Below are 16227 nucleotides of genomic sequence, written 5' to 3' on the forward strand. Positions count from 1 at the left end.
GAACAAAGGACGTGACAGTACAGTTTGGCAGCTCGGTACAATAAAAGCTCTGATGAAAGGTTGTACACTGTACAGTACAGTACAGTATATAAAAGTACTGATGTAAACTATTCTGAAACGAATTATAAAACATCCAGAATTCTAAACTCTCCTGCAAGACCTGACACCCGTCCGAATAACTGAAAACAAATAATTTTTTAAATTCATATTCTACAGAAAATTTCAACAATTTTTTTTTAAATTTAAGAACCATTCAATGTGTCCATTTTTATTTAACTTGTGAAAAAAGGTTTCTACGAAATAATTTAATAAATTTGAGGGGTCCCTGAAATGCCTACGCCGCGCTAGTTCAAATTTTAATCAACGATTCCTGGAAATTAAGAAATTTGAATGGGTGGTTCAAATTTGAACCGACAGGCGCCGTAGTTTACCGACGTAGCTAAATTTATTAAGTTTGTTCTCTGAGCATTTTAAACAAGAGAAATAAATTAAAAAGTTTTAAAAATATCATGTCCTACATCAATTTCTTAATGTCACAGCTAATTTTTTTTAAGTTCAAGAATTAGCCAATCTTAAACAAAGGATTTAAAATTATAATTTTTTTTACCATTTTTGTGTAAAACTTCTGGTTCGTTATTTTGCCAAAACTTTGTAACTGTATAATTTAATTATGGCATGCTACAATTTTTTTGAAATGTGCAAGTATATCAAAATTCATGCCCCCCCCCCCCCCCGGTCCCTACCCTCTAAAAAAGGCATTTGTGATTTGTGTTACCTGTCTATTAAGATTTATTAACTTCTGTGTTTTCCTGATAACTCTCTGTACAGGTTCAAATAGGTTATTATTAGAAAACACTAGTGGAAGATATAACTCAGTTCCAAACCTATATATATATGAAACTTATTGTTTTATCTACTTTATTATTATTTGAAAGAAAGTTTATTTTCAATATTTTACTATCTTGTTTTTCCTGGTTTCTGCATTTATATTATAAATCTACGTCGCTGAACTATCTTCTGCCGGTTCAAATCGGTTATTTAAATTTGAACCAGCATTAGGCAGATCAAATTCATTAAATTCTGTCCCTCTGGGTTCAATACCTGGATTTGATCATCTCCTGTATATTTTCTAGAGCAGGGTTGGCGGATATTGGAACTGTTTTCCCTATTCCTTTCTTCAATTCACTCATAACAATTTTCTCTAAAATAATAATATAGGATACAGGAGTCGGCATTTATATAAATAAAATTGAGACGACTTTTATATTAAAGTTTACGTGTATTCATGCTGTTTAAAGCTTGGTAGAAATCAAAATTGAAATCGATATTCGTATTCATAGTATTTATATATACAACGACGGGCGACGGCTGAAGAAATTGAGTAGATAAAAAAATGAAATAAATTTATTATTTCCTTTTACCTATAAACGAACAGTAGGAGAAGAGATTTAGCCCAAGAAGTTTAACTTCACATCCGCTTTGAAAATAACTTTTTTTTCTTCAAAATATATAAAATCTATAAAATTGCGGAATAAGAAGTTGACACATATTTTGCCACTATCTTTATCATTATCAACAATTATTAAGTGAGTCTGAGTAAATTGCTCAATTACGTTGTTTCATGTTCTTTGGACTATTTAAAATCATGACTTGAGTCCAATAGTCGTCTTTCCAGAGTTTCATGGGTTCCACTGAAGATAAATGTTTACTTTTATTTGTTTAAGGATTTTATTTGATCAAATCAACCTTCCTTGATTTTAAGCTACCGTCAGGATAGACGACTTCTTTTAACACTTTGTCTTCGCAAAATTGTTCTTTAAAGATTTTTAAACATTTTTTTTTGCAAATTTGTTCTTTAAAGACTTTTATACACTTTTTTTCGCAAACTTGTTCTTTAAAGACTTTTATGCACTTTTTTCGCAAATTTGTTCTCAAAAGACTTTTAAACACTTTTTTGCAAATTTGTTCTTTAAAGCCTTTTGAACACTTTTTTGGCAAATTTGTTCTTTAAAGCCTTTTTAATACTTTTTGTTGTTGTTGCAAATTTCGTTATTTAAAGCTCTATAAACACTTCTTTTCGCAAATGTGTTCTTTAAAGCCTTTTAAACTTTTTTTCCCGCAAATTTGTTGCCATAATTTTATAAAGTTGTAAAATAAAATTATTTTCCTGAGTTTGAATTTGTGAACATTCACACTTTCTAGAGTTCCTTGGAGACGCAGTCTGTACTCAACCACAAGATGGGGTCTATGCAATACATTGTTTATATACTATTGTACCCAACCACAATATAGGGTCTATGCAGTACATAATTAATATACAAATGTACCCAACCACAAGATGGGGGTCTTTACATACATAGTTTATATACAGCTGTACCCAACCACAAGATGGGGTCTATACAGTATATAATTTACATACAACTGTACCCAACCACAAGATGGGGTCTATACAATATATAGTTTACATACAACTTTACCCAACCACAAGATGGGGTCAATAAAGAACATCGTTTATATACAGCTGTACACAACCACGAGATGAGATCTACATATAGTACATAGCTTATATACAGCTGTTCCCAACCATAAGATGGAATCTATATACAGTACATTGCTTATATACAGCTGTTCCCAACCACAAGATGGAATCTATATACAGTACATTGCTTATATACAGCTGTTCCCAACCACAAGATGGGGCCTATTCAGTTCATAATTTACATACAGTTGTACCCAGCCACGAGATGGGATCTTTAAAAATACATAGTTTATAAACAGTTGTAACCAACAACGAGATGGGATTTATATAGTTCATAGTTTATATACAGCTCTGTACCCAACCACAAGATGGGATCTATATGGTACATAGTTTACATACAGTTGTACCCAACCACAAGATGGGATCTACATACAGTACATAGTTTATATACATCTCTACCCAACCATGAAATGGGATCTATATATAGTACATAGTTTGTATACAGTTGTACCCAACCACAAGAGAGGCCTATACAGTACATAGTTTATATAGAGCTGAACCCAACCACGAGATGGGATCTATATAGAGTACATAGTTTATATACAGCTGTACCCAACCACAATATGGGATCTTTAGTAGTACATAGTTTATATACAGCTGTACCCAACCCCAAGATGGGGTCCGTACAGAACGTAGTCTATATACACCTGAACCCCCTATACAGTACATAGTTTATGTACAGCTGTACCCAACCACGAGATGGGATCTATATAGTACATAGTTTATATACAGGTGTACCCAACCACAAGATAGGGTCTTTACAGTACATATTTTATTTACAGCTGTACCCAACCACGGTATTGGGTCTATATAGTACATAGATTATATACAGTTGTACCCAACCACGAGATGGGGTCTATACAGAACATCGTTTATACATAGCTGTACACAACCACGAGATGGGATCTATATATGTACATAGTTTATATACAGTTGTACCCAACCAAGGGATGGGATCTATATATATAGTACATAGTCTATATACAGCTGTACCCAACCACGAGATGGGGTCTATACAGTATATAGTTAAAATATACAGCTGTTCCCAACCACAAGATGGGGTCTATACAGAACATAGTTTATATACAGCTGCACCCAACCACAAGACGGGATCTATATACAGTACATAGTTTTTATACATCTGTACCCAACCACGAGAAGGGGTCTGTACAGTACATAGTGTATACCCAACCGCAAGATGGGATCTATTCTATATAGTACATAGTTTATATACAGTTGTACCCAACTACAAGACGGGATCTATGCAGTTTATATTTTATATATAAAAATTTGTAGGAGGCATTGTTGTTATCAAAGGAATCAAAAATAATTTGCTGGTGACATTTATAAATGTCGTCTTATCACATCAAAACTTTTTCAGTATAACGTTTTTATTGTTATTTTGGGGGCGGACTTTAAAGGGACTACTGCAACTCTATTGCAATAATTTTTTACACTTTTGTTTTAATATTTTATGAACTTTAAAAAAAATTGATTGAAAAAAACGTCAGTTAACTAAGAATCTCAAAACCAAGTTAACTTCACCGTGAGTTCCAAATACAAATTTTAGGCAAATTGGTCAAGGGATTTATGAGTTATGATCGAACATCCAAACAAACAAAAAGAGATTACAACTTCATGTAATATGTAGATATATGACCTTATTTCGCCTATCGGTAGGTTTCTGATCGGGTTTTTAATGCCCGGGACAATATCGGCAGCCACAGGTCGCATCTGAAAAGTGCAGGGCGTTTCAATAAACTTGATAATTCGTAAATAGGCTTACAGGGAGTGCGCGATATTTCAAGTGTTTCTCGTGCAAAGAAGCCAATTTGACCCATTTACAAAGGTACCCTTGAAAGCGTTGTCTCATCAAGCATGAACTATAGACACCAATATTTATCATTTTGAAAATTGTTAAATTTTGGTTTCTCAACAAAAGTGACCTGTGCATTTGTACTGCAGGAAAACGCCTAGAAATTATCACAATTAAACAATTTTAACCCTAATAAAACGATAATAACATCCACATTATTAATCAGATAAATCGTTGTAAATCGGGCATTGTCATGTTTACATGTAGAATGATAAAGCTGCATGCATGATTTATTATTGCATTAATAACTGTAAAACAGCTTTGATATCAAAGACCAAAAATAATTTTACACTTTTAAAAAACTTCTTTATCATAAAAAAACATTCAGTCATTAAGGAAGATAAAAAGACAAAATATAATGTGAAGAGAAGACTAAAATATTGTTTACGTGCCCTTGACATCAATTCATCTGATCAATAATAATAATTTGTTTCTGTTAATTTCTCCAGGTTTCCTGCGTGGAACCACAGTTGAGAATAACCGGTTAATTTACCGGATATCTAATTTAGGTGATATACCAAAGGCATTTACCCAAAGGACAATTTTCCAATTGGTAACTTCCCAAATAGGTATTTTCCCAAGCGCAAACTTCCCAAAGGTTAGGTTAGGCCTTCTAAGTCGCCGCAGGCTGCAATGGGGGGCCGAGTGCTGCGGCTATAGTATGCGGTAGGTGGCCGAGCAATGCGGCTAGTATTCGGAAGGTGGCCAAGCAATGCGGCTATATAAGGTTAGGGGCCGAGCGCTGCAGCTAGGAAAGACTTGCTGCTTGGGAAATTGAACATTTGGGAAGTTGCCGCTTGGAAAAGGCCATTATAGGGGCCGGGATAGTACCTAACATCCTAATTTATACTTGATCAACCAAAGCTTTAAAGGGTCTCTTTGTATATCATGGAGGGTCACTTGAACTTATGCTTACAGTCTCTTTAAATCAAACGGACTGTAAGGGTTTGTTAAAATCAAATATATAAAATATACACTTGATGATTAATATTAATGTCGTCTTCTATTCCGCAGTTTTCTTGTTCTGATTGTAGTACCTGACCTACCTGTATTCTAATATTACTGAGTATTATTTTAGCACTAATCTCAGCTTCACCATCTCCTGATACAACAAGTGGCATTCTAGTCTCAACCTAAACAAAAATTAGACTTTTTAATCAAAATAATAATAATAGTGTGATCATCAGGATTATCAATGATCTATACAGTACATTAAAAAAATACTTTTATCAAACTGTACTCACTGTATATTTTGACTCGTTTTATCTAAAAATCTTAAAATAAAATGGCATCTTGATTTACTTATAAAATCCCTTTCAATGATAAATTTGTTTTACCTTCTGAAGACACTTGTTGAATACAGGTTGCCCGAGGCTGAGATGAAGACCTCCGTTAAGGAAGAGGTCGGTGTGCAAATGTCCAAACTTGATTATGTCCAGGGTCGGCTGACCTCTACAAAAACATTACAGATTGAGCCACCAAACTATTCAAGTTGAGTTAACGGAAATTATAAAAATACAAATTATGAAAAGATTTTCTTCCACAAATCAAACAATAACAAAAAGAGAGTAATAAAATCATATATCATAAAATCATCATAGAAACTAGTATTTAAACAGAGAGTATCCTTGTACAGGGTGTCCCAAAAAACATGGGAATTTAGTGACGAATTCGATAGCGTCTTTGTTATGAATTAGCATTGTAATACCAAATTTCAAAAACCATGATGTCATTATGTCTGCTAGAGTTTATTTTATGAAAAGGGTAAAAGACTGTAAAGATGAGTCTATAATGTCTCCGCAAGATGAACAGTGAAGACTGACAAGTTTACTTTGTTTGAATACTGTAATTTTCTTGTTTTACTAAGTACAACCGTATGCAGTCAAAACATAAACAAACACAATGTTAACATAGCAGACGAAACTTTTACGGATTACAGCTTTCTCAGTAGGTATCATTATACTAAATCAAAGAATTATTTAAAAAGACAATATCTAATTCGTCACTTAATTCCCATGTTTATTGGGACACCCTGTAATTTCAAATGAGTCTACACTTATATGAGTTATATGTAGAGGGGCATCAAAACCACGGTACTCTTTAACTATCCTTATTTGATCAATAATGTAGAATAAATCGTCTTTTTTCTGCCTTAAAAAATGTTGAATTTTAATCTGTTTCCTCCACATAAATTTCTTAACAGAAATGCGCACTTTTGAAGAGGAGTCACAATTGAAAAAAATAAGAAACAAGCATGAATATATTATTTATTCTTCATCAGACATAAATGGAGAGCCACGCCACTTGAAACTCCGACAACAGTTACTTTAAGCAATACAAAGAAATTTTAGTTTTAACGGAACCAACTGTACCTGTTGTACACAGTGAACCCTACAGTGCTGGACACTAAACTGGTTCTGCGCACCCGCGCAACTACCCGAGATTTTTCTATCCTAATCTCATTCTTACACCTTAAACAAAATAAAAAACTAAAGGTTTTTTATGAGAACTTATGACGAGAAATCTAAAAAATGTTTAATTTCAGTATAATTGTATTTAAGGATTACCTAGTTCCTAATTTTAAATTAGGGAGAAATGTATCTAAGATGATTTCTCCTTGTCGTGCAACAAGTGTACTCCGAACTCCCAAGATGGCATTCTTCAGTTTTCCTGCCAAAGCAGAATTCACTTGTCCAGTCCTAGAACCTGAAGAGTAGCTAAAATAGGAGCAGATAAATAATAAATAAGACTTAGAGACAACATGCATTTAAGAATGAAATTTGAACAAAAATAAGAAAAAGAACTTTGCAAATCAATAATAAATACAATGTATAAAAAATGAATTAAATATGAATTACAAGAGCGCCAAAATTATCGTTATCATGCAGAAAGTCAATTGACGACTGGAGAAAATCGATTTGGATAAGAACAAGACCAACATAATCAAAATAAAGACAATGCTCAGAAATAAATTTAAAGAAAACATACATATAAATTAGGAATATATTTACTGAAGTGCAAAAAGACACAAATCAAGATTTGAAAATCTTTAAAAATTAGAGATCCTGCGGACAATTTTAAAATAAAAATTCTAAACAATTTTACCTGAGTATCTAGGACTGGAAGTATCAACTAGAAGAGATTTCAATGATATTCCCAAAAAACTTATAAAAAATAAAAATAAAAAGCTTTATTATTAAGAATTATAAATTGAACTTTTTTTGACAGTTGATATTTTACAATACATATGTAATTAGTTAAAGGCCTGCTATTTATAATGTTGGCTCATAATTTTGGTGGATTTTGCGTTTGATTTGGGTCGTAGAAAACTATCCGGTTCCGTTGAAAAAGTTCAAACAACTTTTAAACATGAAACAGTAAAATACCCTGGATTATTATTTCTCAAAGCAGATGTAAGAGCGGAGTTTATATTTTGTCCACCTATATCGGAACCCTAAACAACAACAAAAATATTAATATTTTTAATTTAAAGAAAAAAGGCATGATTCAAATTTGTTTTCTCTGTCCACAACTTTCTTTCAAAAAGTAGGACTAATACATCATAAATACTATTTTCTATTATATATCAGTTAAAATTACCCAAACAAATGACCATTTCGTTAAAATTTTAAAAAATTTGGTATTCTTACTCTCAACCAGAGTTTGGATTTTTAACTTTTCAGAGAAAATTCATAAACAATGACAAAGGGAATATTAAGACATTTATACAAAGACTTTTTAAAGATGGAATTTAAACATGGCATAGATAACAAAATTATTGATAAAAAATTTCATAAATTGGTTTACCTTAAACTGTATTGGTCCAAGGTTTAATAGTTTATATAGTTCTCCATCCCCTACTGTTTGTATTAACTGAATATTTTTATTGTTATTATTATTATTATTATGATTTGATAATTATTTATTTTTATTAATATTACTATTATTATTAGTATCATTACTGTCATCATTGTTATTGTTTCCATTCTTATCATTATCATTATCATAATTATCATAATTAAAATTGATGTTATTTTTTTTATCATCATCATTAACATAATTGATATTATTATTATTATTCTCATCATTAATATTATTATTATTTCATTATTATTTCTAATATTATCTTTATAACCTGTAATAAATTGACCCCTTCAGGGGACAGGTTCTGAAGGAACTCTAAGGTAGAAGTAAGAAGTTCAGTAACCTTTAACCAGATATAATAAACAGAGAGAAGCACTTTAACGTTTTTCTTGTAAGATGTGGTTCAACTTTGTCTATATGGTTCCACTACTAGCTTCTCTCCCTTGATTAAATCTAGTTCCTTGTCTAAAAGATCCTTCTTTGCTTCAATAAGTTCTCCAATACACTCGAATATTTCCTCTCCCATTCTAGATATTTACCCCACACACACTAAAAAAGTGTGAAACCTAAAAACCACAAAACAACTGAAAATCAAATCAAAAATAATTAAATTAATTGATTATTTTTTTTCTATTTTTCATATTTTTTTAATTTGTTTAGTAATTTTCTCACCTTCCCAAGTCTTTGCTTTCTTCTTCTATACGCATCGCTAGTTTGAGTTTAGCAGGAATGATTCTAAAAGAAATAAACAATGAAATCTAAATGTTTGATATTTTAAAAAACATTTTTATTTTGACTACAGTTACCTGGAGAGGCTAAAATGGTTCAAAACCAGATAAATGATGGGAAATAAATAAAAATACAAAATTATTAAGTAATTACTGGGAGTTTGCCTATCAAAAGTGATAACATTTTTTTGTTGAAAATTTGAAAAGAAATTAAAATGTTTGAATCTGGTTTTCCTGGAAGATTTAGCGACCAGAACCTCTGTAATTCTCATAATAGGATTCCCTTCCTGAAAACAAATATCAAAAAGTGGAAACTATAATTTATCCCAAAAAAACTAAGGAAAACAGTGACGACTTTTATATCGTTTTTGATCCACGAAGCATTTTTTCCGGAAGAAAAAAATATATAATATTCCGGTTAAAACAATCACTAACGGAATATCTTAATCTTGGGTTTTCAATAATGTGGTCTGCCATTATCTTACCTTCAAAACAGAAGGAAGTTTTAAGAAAACACGTGCTGGGCCGATTCTAAACTGTATAGCCAGACTGGACAGTGCGACTGAAAGCATATACAGTACCTGTTGTACCGGCACGGGAAATGAAAGCGCTGTGGTGTGACTATAAACTACCGGACTGACTTTAGTAAGCTAGACCGGAAAATTGTTCAGTATTCGTACGGACTATAGATGGTTAAAACGGGACAGTGCAACAAATACGGACTATAGATGGTTAAAACGGGACAGTGCAACAAATACGGACTATAGATGGTTAACACGGGACAGTGCAACAAATACGGACTATAGATGGTTAAAACGGGACAGTGCAACAAATACGGACAATAGATGGTTAACACGGGACAGTGCAACAAATACGGACTATAGATGGTTAACACGGGACAGTGCAACAAATACGGACTATAGATGGTTAACACGGGACAGTGCAACAAATACGGACTATAGATGGTTAACTCGGGACAGTGCAACAAATAAATCATCTCTTTCCAGTAAGAGTATTGCACACCCTAAACTAAGGTTTCGGTGCAGTAATATGACTGAATACATAGTGGGTTTTAGCGGAGAGTGATTGTTATTGGAAATCCAGTATTTTTTTAATACCTGGGAGAAAACTCCTAGAAACTTGTCCTGCATGCCTGCTATCGTCTCAACCACCTGAATATAGTTTAACAGACATATATAAACATATTTTTAAAGGAATTAAGTCATTGCCACAAACTCGGATTTTTAAATCTCAATTTCTTTAAAACCAAATGTCGTAGACCGTTGATATTTCAAACTATGATTTCTGGTGGATCATCTGGCTGTTGAGATTTCGGTATTATAAAATAGGGATTTGTGGCAAAAACTCACTTCCAAATATTGTAACCGCAATAAGTCTAAATTTTCAAGGTGTTTTCAAGTTTTAAAATCAATTGTATTTGCATATTAAGTAAATAATACACATATTTTGTTATTTTTTAAACCATTTTTTAGATATAATTCCGAAGCAATCTAAAAAGAAAAGCTATGAAACTGCACTTAAAGGGATTGTAAGCGTAATTTCAATTGGCCCTGCACTAAAAGAATGTAGAATATATTGTCACTTTTTATGTGTTTAATTCGGATAAATTTCACTTATATTTCTGCATGTGGAATGCGCAAGTCACTTTTATTTAAGAAATCACAAAATTATAAAAATTGACATCTTTTCCATTCTTGATCAAAGCAGACACAATCTTTTAAAGGTACCGTTGTGAATCGGAAATTGTCATCTTTGCACGGAACGGGTCACGATTAAATTAACGCTTACAAGTTTTACATTACAAGTTGTACACAATAGAAAATGTAACCTGGAAGAATTGGTTGATTATTGTAATTGCAGTCCCGGGGCCCTGAAATGGACAATGTTAAAAAAAGTATATTAGGAAAAAGTTTTAAAAATGGATCACATTGTAGCTAGAAGTTTGCAAAGCAGTTTTTCAGAAATCTTTATTCTGCCGGGCCATAGAAAGCGATGGGCAATAGCTAGATTCGTTTTACAGAAACTTTTAATATTTTTAGACTTTTGAAAAGTTTTACGACAATCTGAGAAGGGTCTAACGATTTAAAATTGAATTCTGTAGAAGTTTGCTTTCATCCAACATGGTATCCTAGTTGAAATATAATACAGATAAAATCAAACTTCTACAGAATAAAGTTTTAAAAAGTTGGAACCTTCTCATATTGTCGTAAAACCTTTTAGCAGCCTAAAAACATTAAAAGCTTCTGTAAACCCAATCTGGCTATTGCCTATCCCTAGCCATAGACCTTTCCTGTGGTTATATGAGTTACCACACAAAATTTGGAACTAATCGGTTTAGCCGTTTAAGTTTATTGAAAATTAACGAACACACAGACACAGACAAACAGACGTTTTACAAGTCAAATATATATAGACATAGAAGATGATATACATATGATAAAAATGATGATGATGATGATGATGATGATGNCAAAATTAACCTTATTATTTAATACTTGTTATGGTCAAATTGAAAAAAAAAATGAAATGAATAAAAGTATAAGAAGTCTTTAATTACCGAACAATTTAGCACAAAAAGGTTTTTCAGGCTAAAAGACAAAAGGCACTCATTTAGATTGTTATTATTAAAAAAGTATCGGTCGTCATTAAATATCATAGAATATTTGTATGTATGTGAATATGTTCATCGAATATTATGTAGGTAACCCTGTATGTGAATATGTTCATCGAATATTATGTGGGTAACCCTGTATGTGAATATGTTCATCGAATATTATGTGGGTAAGTCTGTATTTGAATATGTTCATCGAATATTATGTGGGTAAGTCTGTATGTGAATATGATCTTAAAGTGCGTACTAAACCTGGATCGATAAATGAATCAACGTAAACCGGAACTCAATTTTATTTTCCAATCAAGGAGCACACCATGGAAAATATGTAAGGTCTACGACATAGGGTTGCAAAAATATAAGGATTAGAAAACCAGGTTTGACACAAAACCTCAATTCTTTTATCACTTTAATTTAAGTATTACTAGATTGCTTCACCTGATCAAAGAGTTGAGAAAGTTTGTCGCCTCCATGAAAATATCAATTTCTGAATTCACAGCTCCGGTGATTAAAGAGAGGATATCCAACCGACCCCTTAATTAAAAAAGGGATTGTTCGCAAAAATCAGAGTTTTTCAAATTGTTTTTTTGTTGTATAGAGGGTTGTCTATCGAATTAGAGTAAGTGTAGCAATTTTGTTTACATCTCTGTATGCTGTTTGTCTATGTGTCTTCTGTTAAAAACACAAAAACTGAGTTTTTGCCACAAACCCTGATTTTTTAATCTTTATATCTTTGAGACACAATTTTGTAGACCATTGATATTTTAAACTATGAATACTGTTAGAATTAAGTAGTCTAAGTACAAAATTAAAAAGTTAACATTATCAGTTTTAATAGGGATTAGAAAATTCTAGTTGGTGGCAAAACTCAATTTCTTTGTTTCATTCATGCAAATCTTTGACTTATGATAAAAAATGTTACGTGTTCCTGAACACTTGCTTTACCATTAGATGATAAAACTAAATAAAAATTGTACGCACTTCTGCTTTATGATATTTGCAGAAATGTTTACTTAAATGCACTGAAAGGGAGTGACCGGCTATGTAAGGTAGTTGAACTAAGTATACAGTGTGATGGAAAGCTTCTTTCGGATTCATTTGAGACATATTAAACTTTTTAAAGATCTGTAAATCCTGAGTTTGAGCGCAAATTCGACGTTCAAAACTCCAAATTTGGGGGTGGATACGTTTTCAGAATTTGTTTTTTATTATTAAATAACGACGACATATAATGTAAAAAAGTTCAACAATAAACTACAGACGTCATGCATTGGAACATGTTGAGAAAATAAAAATTAATCTTATCATCGAAAATAAGTTATTTTGGTTTATTTATTAGTTTCTATTTTCTCATTATTCTGGTTTCTCATTATTCACAAAGATTTTCGCAGATTTTCTAAAATTATTATTGAAAAGACGAATTTGAAGAATTTAAAGAAATCTGCGAATAAATTCAAAGAAATTAAGAAATTCAATATCATAATGCAAACGAAATAATCGATTTTAGCATTGATTAATTGACAAATTTCTTTTGAGAAATATGTTCCTAACCATCTAATTAGATTACTGTATAATTTTTACTTTATTTTTACTTTATTGTGGTTATTTAATAATTTAAAAAAATACAGAGAGATTCTTTTAATTCCTCTCTATATATTCTATTCTCTATGCTTGTAATTCAATGAAGACTGCGCGTAACTCCTTTAGGCTTTTGTCTCAGGGTTATTGCGAACGAATAACCCTTAAATCATTAAAAGACGACAGTGCTCTATCTGCATTGTTATTAATCTATGAACGTTTCGCTGAAAATCTTCAAATATATCAAGATATGTATATTTCCATGTGACTCTTTTTACTGTGGATGCATTGCATATATGTATCTTTGAATGTTTGTCAAATACTAATTCTTAATAATTTATTCTCAAAAAGTTTAAATTTTTAAATATATCCACGAATATTAAAATGTGACGCTTTAAAGTACACGGTTTTACAGTGTATGCTTTGCATATATGTATCTTTGGATGTTTGTCAAGTTTTGGAGTGAAGGCTATTTACAAAGTTTAATCTGAGTGTACTTTTGGTTTAGATAAACCCTAAAGTTTGGCGCTAAAAAATCCGGTTCTTTCAATTGTCTCGTAACCATTTTCATGTACATGAAAGACGTTATTTTAAGAATTCTTGCTTTGATAGAATGGCATGTCCGATGTATAACTTATTTTCTCTAAGAAAAGTGACATACAGTTAAAGGTTTAAAAGGTGCCATTGTGAATCAGACATGTCCCTCCGTAAATAGAGGGTCACTAACAATTACAATTACAATGTGCTGTATGTAAAGTCCAACGTCTAATAGAGTGTTTTCGGCTATTTTTATTTTGTTCGTTCATCGTTTGTGAACGACCCATTTCGTTCGTTTTTCGATTAAAAACGAACGAAATAGATGGAAAATTTACGATAATTTAAAGAACCAACAAAATCAATTGTTTAAATCATTCGTTTTTTTCGTTAAACAATCCAAGTTGTAATCGTCCATCGTACGTTTTTTCTTCTGAACGTTGGTTTACGAAACATTTCATTCGTCTCATGAATTTTTTTTTGCAGTTGACAAAACGATGCCCATCTCTAACGTTAACAAGTCTGAAATAGTAATATATACTAAAGTAAAACAGGACTATACAAACTGTAACCCCAAAGAACGAACAAAGCACCTAAATAAATTAATTATGTCAACAAATTTAGTCGAAAACAATCATATATCGTAATCCAGCACTCCTTCAAACGAGGAACATCTAAAATTAAACTTATTAGACGTTAGACTAAATATAGAGCCAAGCAAAGAAACCATTTGGAATTTTTGTCCGTCATGTAATTTCTTTTATTAGCTGTTTTTATATTTAGCTCTATACTGGTGGGGACTGGGAGGAATTTAGTAAAAATTAAGTCAGTAATAAACAGCTGATTCTATCCTAGACAAGTTATATGAGGAAAGAGGCTCCACACCTGGCGTGGTAAATCTTAATAGCCTGGTTCAGCTATTGCTTCCGCTTAATTGGCAAACCCGTAAAAAATGGGGGGTACTTGCAGTTTTTAAACGTTTAAAACAAATAGCATGATAATAGTTCTATGTACTTTAGATAAATTGATAAATGCTTATAAGGCACATCAAATTAAAGTAAATTTTATTTTAGACTAAAATCTCCCATTTTTTCAATCAGGGGTATCTTTTGTTGAAATGCTATAAAAGAATTAAACGTAGCAATCTCCTTCTTCGGCGTAAAAACGAAACTAGGGAAGCTACATGGTTTTTCCAGTAATTTCGCATAAATAAGGGCTTTTTCAGTACAGGTTGGAGTACAGAGAGTCAAGGAAGATTAAAAATAGTTTGGTTTGATGAAATAAGGGATAGAAAATTGTTGAGAAACTAAACTTATTTAATCAGAAATTTATAAACATAAAGTTTAACTTTAATTTAGCCTTTCCCCACACGCGTTTGCGTTTTCCCGTGCCAGCATCTAAGTTCTCATTAAACAATTAATCTTCCGACATTAATTAATTTAACCAATAATTTATCTATTTCTCACCCTGTAGATAGATATTTTGTAGTAGAAAAAAATAATGCTTTTCAGGGACACCCTGTATTTTCTTTTTTAACCATAATGCAACTGCTCTGCGTAATTATACATCAAGGAGTTATTCGTTCTTGGTTTAATGTTTAGATGACCAAGTTTTTATAACTTAACATAGGAAGAGATTTTATGAAACTATTTTGAACTTTATCATGCTTACTCAATTCATTGTGAATTTCAAAATGAACGTGCTATAAAGGTAACTTAGCTGTATATTATAACACCGTGCTATAAAGTAATCATCGTGCTATATTGTTAAAGTAGCTGTACATTATAGCACGTGTGCTATAAAGTTTTGATTGGTTCCAGGATTTTCTCCAAAAATATTAGGACTTTTCCAAAAACAAATTTTTAATTTAAATGAAAATAAAAAGGAAACCAACTTCATATTTTGTCTTTTGCTTTATTTCATAAGCATATTTGGTCTAGTAATTGCCATTGAAATATGACAAGTACACAAACGTTTCATAAAATTACCTCTAGCACTATAATTATGATTCTGGGTGGGCTAAGTTTTTGCCATGATTTAAAGAGCAAATAGACAAGAATGCAAATCACTAAGTTGACTGTTGAAAAGGGTTTGAAGTATATTCTATTCTTTGTTAACAGCATGCGTCATATTTAACCTTTCATCCCTGGATTGGATTGGGGTCAGATATTTTGATATAGAGGCAGTTGTTATTCAATCTTACCTATTCATTTTTTTTGGTTATCCTTGGTGATAACAACCAATTAACTAGTTAGATAACAAGGACAGGAATCAGGGCAGGAACACAGGGACAGGAAGCAGGGCAGGAACCCAGGGACAGGAAGCAGGGCAGAAATACAAGCATAGGAAGTAGAGCAGGAATACAAGGATAGGAAGCAAAGCAGGAACACAGGGACAGGAAGCAGGGCAGAAATACAAGGGCAGGACTACAAGGACAGGACGCAGGGCAGGAACACAGTGACAAAACCTTTTAGCA

The 16227-nt window shown here is 32.0% G+C and overlaps 2 protein-coding genes across 2 annotated transcripts in view; both read right to left on the reverse strand.

Annotated features, from left to right (window-relative positions):
* Positions 1 to 32: 32 nt before the first annotated feature.
* Positions 33 to 10895, reverse strand: LOC111706265 (uncharacterized). The gene is made up of 20 exons (XM_023479096.1): positions 10857 to 10895; positions 10126 to 10179; positions 9242 to 9294; positions 9086 to 9094; positions 8952 to 9014; positions 8740 to 8806; positions 8551 to 8622; positions 8223 to 8288; positions 7802 to 7869; positions 7521 to 7579; positions 6983 to 7121; positions 6788 to 6886; positions 5753 to 5867; positions 5462 to 5548; positions 4200 to 4273; positions 2168 to 2245; positions 1422 to 1477; positions 1102 to 1201; positions 776 to 884; positions 33 to 179 (listed from the first exon to the last, which is right to left on the reverse strand). Exons 2-20 carry the CDS (start codon positions 10156 to 10158, stop codon positions 123 to 125), a joined length of 1404 nt encoding a protein of 467 aa, XP_023334864.1. The 5' UTR covers positions 10159 to 10179; positions 10857 to 10895; the 3' UTR covers positions 33 to 122.
* Positions 10896 to 12073: 1178 nt separating this feature from the next.
* LOC111706262 (uncharacterized) overlaps positions 12074 to 16227 on the reverse strand; it is a 9785-nt gene continuing 5631 nt past the window's right edge. The window contains exon 8 of the mRNA XM_023479094.1: positions 12074 to 12173. Within this exon, the coding sequence (XP_023334862.1) occupies positions 12074 to 12173 (100 nt within the window). The remainder of the gene's footprint in view (positions 12174 to 16227) is intronic.

This window comes from Eurytemora carolleeae, unplaced genomic scaffold (genome assembly GCF_000591075.1).
Source record: "Eurytemora carolleeae unplaced genomic scaffold, Eaff_2.0 scaffold679, whole genome shotgun sequence".
Taxonomy (NCBI): domain Eukaryota; kingdom Metazoa; phylum Arthropoda; class Copepoda; order Calanoida; family Temoridae; genus Eurytemora; species Eurytemora carolleeae.

What these genes read in the sequence shown, in the direction of transcription:
- LOC111706265 (XM_023479096.1), bottom strand. Translation starts at nt 10,158, where the DNA reads ATGCAGGACAAGTTTCTAGGAGTTTTCTCCCAG. An exon ending in TTCTAGGAGTTTTCTCCCAG is followed by an intron (nt 9,295 to 10,125) that starts GTATTAAAAAAA and finishes ATTTGTTTTCAG; the next exon opens with GAAGGGAATCCTATTATGAG. An exon ending in TAATAAATCTTAATAGACAG is followed by an intron (nt 180 to 775) that starts GTAACACAAATC and finishes ATTTGTTTTCAG; the next exon opens with TTATTCGGACGGGTGTCAGG.